General features: G+C 34.8%; 1 protein-coding gene across 1 annotated transcript in view; it reads right to left on the bottom strand.

Annotated features, from left to right (window-relative positions):
• Positions 1-9886, bottom strand: part of mpp2b (MAGUK p55 scaffold protein 2b) — a 25297-nt gene that overhangs the window by 10383 nt on the left and 5028 nt on the right. The window contains exons 2-5 of the mRNA XM_016569433.1: positions 6485-6585; positions 5195-5347; positions 4957-5112; positions 3551-3778 (exon numbers count right to left, since the gene is read on the bottom strand). Of these exons, the coding sequence (XP_016424919.1) occupies positions 3551-3778; positions 4957-5112; positions 5195-5347; positions 6485-6585 (638 nt within the window). The remainder of the gene's footprint in view (positions 1-3550; positions 3779-4956; positions 5113-5194; positions 5348-6484; positions 6586-9886) is intronic.

The raw sequence follows: 9886 nt of genomic DNA, 5'->3' as shown, positions 1-9886 counted from the left end.
AAAACGCATCGATTCGCTACAGAAGGCCTTTGTTCACCCCCGGGAGCCGTGTGAGACACTTTTTTTTTTTGTGGAAGGGTGCTTTTTATTTCACGTCTTTTGGACAGAAGGAATGCAACACCCGCTGAGTACAACGATAGAGCTTGAAAGATCAAAGACAATTTTTAATATAACTCCGACTGGATTAGTCTGAAAGAAGAAAGTCATATACACCTAGGATGCATCGGAGGTGAGTAAAACACAGCCTAATTTTTATTTTTGGGTGAACTAACTCTTTAAATACACTTAAGTGGCTTTTTATTTCATTAATATTATCTGCAAGTACAGTTTTTAAACTGTTTTTCACAAGGGAAAACTAGATGTAGGAGGAGAAGACTTTCAGCAAACGTTTCATAAAGAAACTCATACGGGTTTGAAATAATAAATGATGACGGGATTTTTATTTTTGGTTGAACTATCCCTTCAAGAGGAATTTTAGTGGCTAAAATCCTGTTGTCATGGCAACTGTAGTCACCTGCATTCCAGTAGAATGCTGCTATTAGGTGCTGGAATGCCAACACACAGAAAATACGTCTGGATTACATCATTCAGACAGTCAACAACAAACATCCTCCACACACAACACAACACATGCCAACAATACCATCTGCCAGCACAAACACCTACAGCCGCTCTTAAAAACATGAATATTCCCATCATAGTAGTGTGAATCACATTAGTAACATGACACTGTGATGTCCAGGCCCATATTGGCAGCAGGCACAGGAAGCTGTTCGTTTATTTTGGGATCAAATAAAGACAGGCACAGATGGGACACTCTGAATATGGCACCATATGGACAGAGAAACAGAACTTCACTCAAATAATTCTCATTTAGTAAGAAGAAGATCTCAGAAATGCAGAAAGTGGGTAAGATCCGCAGTATGACATAGCTGAAAATGTGAAAGGGCAGACTTGAAGATTGTCGGTGTCTCATCTCAATAGGTGGGGTGGCACAGCGTCAAAAACAGGAAGGGCATAATGCACCAAATCTCCCAGCATGCTTTGGCATAGACACAGTGCCCAAACACCGGCACTGCAGCCTAAAGTTTGGTCTCAAAGATGTCAATTTAGAGGCATTTTGAACCAAGGTTATTACATTAGATGTTAGTTACATGTGTGTTCACATGTTTGTGTCAGCATGTGAGCATTTTGGTCCCGTGACATCTGGTATTAACATCCACCCGGGAGATCCAGTTGACCTTACGACACATAAATGACTGACAGCCTAAACAGCCAATCAAATAACTGCGACAAGTCTAGTTGCTATACACCATTTTGTCAGTCAAGATTTAAAGATTACTGAACTATTGAAGTGTTGGACAAATACAAACCGTTTTTTTTTTTTTTTGGCAAATTCCTTTGACTATTCTAAAAAAGTGATGTTATGGCACACATAATTCCTATAATAAGTATCCATATACTAAGACCTTCATTCATTTAACACGTCCATGATTTTGTGACGTTCTCTCCAATAAAAGAATTGGATCTAATGTTTCATTCAAACTAGATCAAACCCAATTAGCTTGGAATGTTCTCAGAACTTTGAGAACAACGTTCTCTCAAAATCATGAGACATTCATAGAACGTTCGTTCAAAGCTATCTGGTTCTCAAAACATTAGCACAAAAACATTTATACATTGTTTTTGGATCGTTTTTTCAGAAAAAAAAAATTTAGTTGGATGTTCGTCTAATATTTTTTAAAGGGGTCATATGATGCGATTTAAATTTTTTCTTTCTCTTTGAAGTGTTACAAGCTCTTGGTGCATAAAGAAGATCTGTAAAGTTGCAAAGACTAAAGTCTCAAATCCAAAGAGATATTCTTTATAAAAGTTAAGAGTCAGCCACACCTACCTAAAACGGCTCGTTCTAACACGCCCCCACATGTCTACGTCACTATGTGAGAAGATTTGCATAACGCCGACCAAATGTTCACGCAAAGAAAGAAGGCGTAACTTTTATTCTCGCTGTAGTATTGTTGACGCTGCAGCCATGTCGTAAAGACGCTGTGTGCTTCGTTGTGAAAGCGAAACTACTTTGTTTGGCCTTCCAAAAGAGGACGATATCGCTTCGTCATGCCTAGATCTGATCCATGCTGGTTGCTGGGAGGACGATATCGCTTCGTCATGCCTAGATCTGATCCGTGCTGGTTGCTGAGGAAATACTTCAACTTGGCGCTGTCGATCGCCGGATCAGCTTTCACCGTGGACGAAGCGGAGTCCAGCCCGGGGTCGTCACATGTGGTTGCCGCAGGCATCACAATATGGTAAGGGACGTAACATTTCCGTCACACGCTTGAGGAATTCGGCCAATCATAACGCACTGGATAGCTGGCCAATCAGAGCACACCTCGCTTTTCAGACCGATGAGCTTTGTAAAAATCGACACGTTTCAGAAAGGCGGGGCATAGAGGAGAAACAATCATGTACAGTATGTGGAAAATAATGTGTTTTTTGAACCTTAAACCGCATAAACACATTTCATTACACCAAATACACAAAATAATGTTATTTTTAGCAGCATCATATGACCCCTTTAATCATTGCTACTTACAAGTTTCAGATGATTTAGAGAACATTCAAATGTAACATTCCCAAGTTTGCGAAATAATAAAATGGAATGTTCCTTTACTGTTGTCTTCAACGTTCACATTACCAAGAAAAAACACTTTTTAAACATTCAAAAACTGGACATTTTGAGCATTCGGAGAACATTCAGAAAGAATTACATTTTTGTTAGCAGGGAATTTAGGTGATTGCATGGATTTTTTTTTTTTATGGTGGTGCCTGGCACGGTTCATTGTAAGAATATTTAAGGACAATATTTGATTTATTTCCTCTGTCAATCTGTATTTACAGTTAGAGTAAACATCTGTATACTAAATGCACATGGGCTTCATTCAAGATATCTATTCTATAAGAATATCTATAAGATATCTTGTGTATCTATTGACTTCATCTTATGTGTGGATTATTTAAAAAACAGAAGCACGCTGAACGGACTCCAGTGTCAATCTCTGGCGCCAATCTATGTGCTCTGATAAATAATAAATAATGTGACATGCAGCCATTTTAAGAAAAACACACAAAAAACACAATATTTTTCCCGTTTGCATCTGCATGTTTATGACTTCCTGAAACGTGTATTTTCTCATCTTCTACCATTATATTTAGTGTTTCAATATAACTACTGACATACAAGCTTTTGCTTTCTGATTTCTGTGTGATGATAAACTATGTTTTTGAAGTAATTTATTCCAAATCATCAGGTGCATTAGCGAGCCAGCCGACTCATGTTGTCATTTTGTTTGACATACATAGATAGAAAAGCAGTTATGTAACTGCTGTCATAAAGGCAAGACACATCGTTTACACCAGGAATTACATCACCATGTCTAAAATGTCTCTTGTAATGTGATTTCATTTGGGTGAGGCTCTATATACATTTATAATCACTACTCAATAAAGGACAAAACACTTAAGCTAGAAACTTCATCCGAATGTTGCCCACCTGGCGTGGTGTGTGTGGTTCTTGGTAACTGGGGAGGATTTTGAGAACCACGCTGCCACTGGACTCTTTCAGCATGTTCTGAAGAACCTTCGGGTCACTCCCCACCTCTTTTCCGTTCACCTCTTTGATGATGTCTCCCACATGCAGCAGGCCCTGCTGATCAATCATGCCCCCATGCAGGATCCGAGCAATCACCAGCTCTCCACCCTCCACCCGAAACGTCACGCCCTGGCAGAGTAAATAGAATGTGATTCAAACAAACGTGAAACCATTAGCTTTGTTGAGTGCTTCGTTGAAAAAATAACTTTATTAGACTAATTCATATTTATCAATCACTAGGGTAGAAATGAATGTGAAAAATTAAACCTATATATAAAAAGAAAAAATATAGTTTAAAAATTATGGTTAATTTCGATAATAATTCAAAAATGAAATGTTTAATTCCTTAAACAATAATTCTATCCTATGGAACCTTTTCACAGACTTTGATGATGCATTTATGCAATAAACGTTTTATACAGTATTTTCATTTTTTTTTATGTACTGTATATTTATAACACTATACTTTGTGTTACTTTACCCTGGCATTAAATTACAAACAATTAGTCGACACTGCTGGAAGGGTGTTTTTAATGGATAATTACAATTTCCAAAAACATTTACAGAATTTATAATTAATTTAAAGAATTATATATATATTATAATTATTATATTTACAAGTATTGCACATGTCAGTGTTATTTTAGTATTATTCATATATTATTATAGTTTATATTAATATTTTGAAATAGCTTTTATTTTAGATTTTATTCATTATAAATTTAGTTTAATTTTTAGTAATTTTGTTATGTGCCTTTGTCATTTTTATTCCTTTTTTCTTCTTTTTAAATATTACTATTTACCTTTAATTTGTTTTTATTTCAGTTTAATTTTTTATTTCAGTTTAGTTTATTTATTTATTTCTAGTTAGTAATTTTAGTATTTCAACTTAAACCTATTTCAGTTAGTTGCCAAGGCAGCATCTTTCATGTTCTTTTAGTTTTTCATCTAATTTCAATTAAAAAAAATTTATATTTTTAAATTAACGATAATAACCCTGGCCCATGTACCTCTACAGAAGTCTAAAAGTGCAACAGTCTACATTTCAAATCCGGGAATGTTGAAAGGCTCTATTCGAAAACAGTCCTTATTTTTTGCTAATCATTTTAGTTCTGTTAGCGGCAGTATAAGCAGCTCACATTATAATGTTCCAGTTCAGTTTTATGAAGGCAAAACCATGCCTCACTTAGTTAAATATTCAATTTCAGTTCAATTAATTTGCATAGCGCTTCTCACATGGCATGCAAGTATAAAAACAGCATAAAAACATGTAACAGCAAACAGTAATGCAGTTTGTCAGGTCTCACCAAGTGCTCTCCAGACACTTTGCGGATGCCCACCATCCTGACAGCATCCGGTGGCACAGGCTGGTTGTTGAGCGAGGGGTCCATAAACGCGCAGGGGCTGGGGGGCGGAGTCTCGTAGCTTTTGGAAGCTACAGAGTCATGTGTTTCAAGTAAAGACTGTGGAGAATAAAACAGGTATTGAGGGAAACCACTTTAAAAATCTGAAACAAAAAAAAACACCCAGTGTTTCTGAGTGTACCTGAAAGTGTGGCTCTTTGAGGATGCAGGCGAGCTCATGTGCCGCCTGACTGTCAGGTGTGAGGGTGGTGAGGTCTCTCAGGATGTCCTGCACTAACTCCATATTATTGTCCCTCACCGCCTCCAGCTTTGGCTCTTCATAGTGCTCACGAGACTGCACGCACAGAACCACACAAAACATTAAACGTTTAATATGAAAAATAAAATGTGAGTTTTAAACATGAGGGTGAGTAGATGATGTCAGAATTTTAAGCACGTGACCTGTGAAGGTGTGTGTGTGTGTGTGTACCTACTTAACCATATAAAAGTGAGCAAAACCTGACAAAATTGCCAAAAACCTCCATTTGGAGACGTCCTCATTTGTAAAACTGGTATAAAAATAAAGTAAACAAAGTTTTTTTGAAATTGTAAAAATGCAGAAAGTTTTCTGTGAGGGGTAGGTGTGGATTTAGGTTAAAAAGTGTATAACTATCTGTATATAAAAACAATAGAAGTCTATGTAATGTCCCCATTTAGATAGCTATTACTTTATAGTAGTAAAATTATAATACTTACAACTTAATTTCTTCACTTGCAAGAGTTAAACCCTCAAGGTTTTATTTTGGTGGAAAACTGCAAGGAAGCCTGTTAAGTTTCTGTGAAAACGGGGTTAACAAATGCTTCTCGTTACAAAACTGTGTGAAATTCTGAAATAATCTGTCCACAAAAATGTTGTAAATTGTGTGAATGTGATAACAGAAGAGTAAAGAGTAACTGACACACATTGCTTTCCAAAACACACTTTAAACTCACAGCAGATACAGGATTTTTTGTTAACTAAAACACTCTAAAATGCTGAAAATCGCTTGAATCAAGTTATGGGCCCTTTTCCCTGACTATGATGTCTTGTTTCCATAGTTATCAACATCACAAGTCTAGCAATGTTTTTTTTTTATTATTATTAATGCACATTTGTAACACTATACTTTGTTATAATACATTGCCATTAATTTACAAAAAGAAAACTAGTTAATGCTGCTGCGTGAGTGTTTCTAATACAACAGCTGAGGTAGTGATAGCAAATGTAATATTTTTATCTCTTCTGAACACCTTAATCAATCTCTCAATATTTTTTTCTTCTTTCGAAAAGTCATAGAAAGGAAATTGTGGATGTTTTTTCTTTTTCTTTCGGAGCAAATGGGGGAAAATATATATGTTGTAGTTGTATGTTATACCTGTTGACAGATTCAGAATTAAAGAAGCCTCATGTGGACGCATGGACATCAAGTTAAGAAAGCACCACTGGACTCACCACTGGACTCTCCATGATTCCTTTCAGGAAGATGAGGTCCAGGTCATTGGCTGTGGTGGAGCTGGTACTGTCACTTAAGGTGTCCAGAAGACTCTGCATCACTGAGGACGAGAAGACCAAAGGGTTCACAGGTTAGAAAGAAGACTTTTCTCCATCCATTCATAGAGGCGCAAGCCACTCCAATGACAGTACATTAGAAACTAGCCCATCTCTATAGACCATATGAGCGATGAAAACAGTTTCATGTCTCAACTGTTTTCATTGGTTTATTAGATGATCTATGCCAGTCACTGGTTCAAGCTGATGGGGTCAGCTGCAAATGCTACCCATCTGTACATAAAATTGGATTAAGCTTTAAACCACAGCATGATACTCAATCTACAGTTTAAAAGTGTGCCCTCAAATGAAAAATGCATGAATAAAACACGATATTGAGATAATCATCTTTATCATTTCAGAAGCACTCCACTATACACTATTCAAATGACAGAAATGTTCATGGGAAATAAATGTATTGTTTTCAACTTTTGCCCACTGATAAAGACAAAGCTTTTCTTCTTCAATGTGAAACATGCAAATCATCTTTTAAAAGAAACCTCATTAAAACCTGACATCATGTTTCAGGGCAGATCAGAGAGACGGCAGATGATTTATAGTCTTCCATTTTGCTAAAATAATGTTTTTGGATTGATTGAATAGTCCTCATTATTTATCTGTTAAAGCCCTTGTTTGTACATATTTGTGACCCTGGAGCACAAAACCAGTCTTAAGTCGCTGGGGTATATTTGTAGCAATAGCCAAAAAAAACATTGTATGGGTCAAAATTATAGATTTCTCAGTATTTAGATTTTTTTGCACCCTCAGATTCCAGATTTTCAAATAGTTGTATCTCGGCCAAATATTGTCCTATCCTAACAAACCATACATCAATTGAAAGCTTATTTAGCTTTCAGGTGATGTATAATCTGTATAATGTATAATCTGTATAATGTATAATGACTGGTTTTGTGGTCCAGGGTCACATTTAAGATTGCTAGAAAAAATATAAAAGAAATATTTATTTTCTTACTTGGGGAGCACTTGAATAAACATGAGAAAAGATCAGAGCAGTGGAGAAACATCAAAACTGAATCTCCTCATACTCAAACAGAGTTTCATGAAAGGACGTTTCTAGAAAGAGCCATGGGACCCTCGTGGCTCCTGTGTAATTCTCTTAATCCTATCCTAACAAACCATACATCAATTGAAAGCTTATTTAGCTTTCAGGTTATGTATAATCTGTATAATGTATAATCTGTATAATGTATAATGACTGGTTTTGTGGTCCAGGGTCACATTTAAGATTGCTAGAAAAAATATAAAAGAAATATTTATTTTCTTACTTGGGGAGCACTTGAATAAACATGAGAAAAGATCAGAGCAGTGGAGAAGCATCAAAACTGAATCTCCTCATACTCAAACAGAGTTTCATGAAAGGAAGTTTCTAGAAAGATCCATGGGACCCTCGTGGCTCCTGTGTAATTCTCTTAAGTTCCCCCTGCAGCAATCTGCATCGCTCACACAGAACACGTTCATGTTTCCCTTGTGTTCTCAACTCTATTTCCCTTTGTTCAGTTTTCAGACATGTTGCATAGTCTACTTCAAAATATACAGAGTGAAACATAAAAGGATGTGTGAGAGAGCAATTAGTGTTTTGTGGGATTGGTCAATGCTGGAGGAAAGAGCAAACAGATTATGAGGAATCCACAGATGTACTTGTCTTTTTTTTTTTTTTATAAGAAATTAAGGTGAAATTTGGGATTAAAAAAGTGGAGGCTATTTCAGTTTCTTGTAATAAAAAATATGTAAAAAATAAAAATAAAAAAAATAAATAAATAAAAACAATTAATCAAATTGTTTTTTTGTTGTTGTTTTTTTTTTTGGAACAAAAAATGAGGTATTATTCAAATGTCAATCAAGTTCAGTAAAGATTTAGCTTGGTTTATTTTATGTATATATTACATTAGATTGAAATTCACAATTGAGTCTGCTCGCATACATTTTACAGGTATATAGAACTAGAAGTTTTTTTCTTTTGCAAGAACTTTGAAAAAAAGTATACCTTGAAAGTAATATTCCTTTGGGTAAAAGCATATGCTAAATGCATAAATGTCAAGAAATAACACCAACTTCAATGCAATGAAGAAACGTCAAAGAACTATTCCAAATGTGTCTTTTGAGTTTTCATAATGAGTTATTCTATTGTGTTTAAAGGAAAACCTGACTGACTATCAGATAAGCTGAAATTATTATGACAATTATTATGTAATAATTACAGTGTCTATATATATATATATAAAAATTGAGCTAGGCAATCAGTTAATGATAATCGATGTCTTCTTAAATATCTTAAAAGGGTGAGTTTTCAATCTGTTATTGTTGCCAATCTTTGCTTAAAGCAAGAAATAAAATGGAGTAAAAATATAGTTTAACAATGATGGCTTGCTATCAAAACAATTTTAATAACAGCTTGGATTATTATTTTATTTATAATAAAATTTATTATTTTTAATACATTTCATTTACAATTATTTTAATAATAGTTAAAGCTGCAGTCCGTAAGTTTTGCCTCTTTGTCGCCATCTCTGTTTGAAAACCTGGAATTGCAGTCACTTGCGGAATTATCTTCATTGCGTGGGTTGTACTCTGGCACGAATCGGGCTAAAGTAAGGCGATAGTTTTGAACACTGGCTGGTTATGTACTTGTTCAAATATTGATTTTGGATCATTTTTAACCAAAAAAAAAGTTACGGACTGCAGCTTTAAGTTCACTAAATGAACACAAGAAAGAATTGTACTGAATTATTTTCATTTATATGCACTAATATAACAAATACTATAGTATTTTTTTTTACCTACATATATTTTATGGTATCCACCTTCAAAATGAAAAATGTTTGTATTTATAATGAAACTGAATATCTCAAAACGAATATCATATCAACAAAGTGTATTAAAACTCAAATCAATTAAGACTGTATTGATATTATATATATATAATATTATATATGATATATATAATACTGTATATGAATGTAAATGTAAATGTAAATGACTGCACCTCATTTCTCCAAGTGATCTATTAATTGCAATCTGTTCATTCCCTGAATCCAAAATTATTACTCAAATTTTTTCCTGTTCTCATTTACTTTCATAAAGATGCCTCAACTTAATTTCTAATTACATATTTCCAAACCCCTCATGGGTTTTAATGGACCATCTTTAAATCTTTTGGGCTTTAATCTTGATCATTTCTTAGCTTTAACAGTTTTCATCTTATCTTTTATTAATGATCTTATCCTAGTTTGTACATTTGGTACCCACTCATAACAGTCTGTCTGTCTGTCTGTCTATCTATCTATC

The sequence above is a fragment of the Sinocyclocheilus rhinocerous genome, unplaced genomic scaffold (assembly GCF_001515625.1).
Source record: "Sinocyclocheilus rhinocerous isolate Xijiao unplaced genomic scaffold, SAMN03320098_v1.1 scaffold1763, whole genome shotgun sequence".
Lineage (NCBI taxonomy): Eukaryota > Metazoa > Chordata > Actinopteri > Cypriniformes > Cyprinidae > Sinocyclocheilus > Sinocyclocheilus rhinocerous.
Note: the sequence above shows the minus strand (reverse complement) of the source record. Positions and strands in the feature narration are given on the sequence as shown.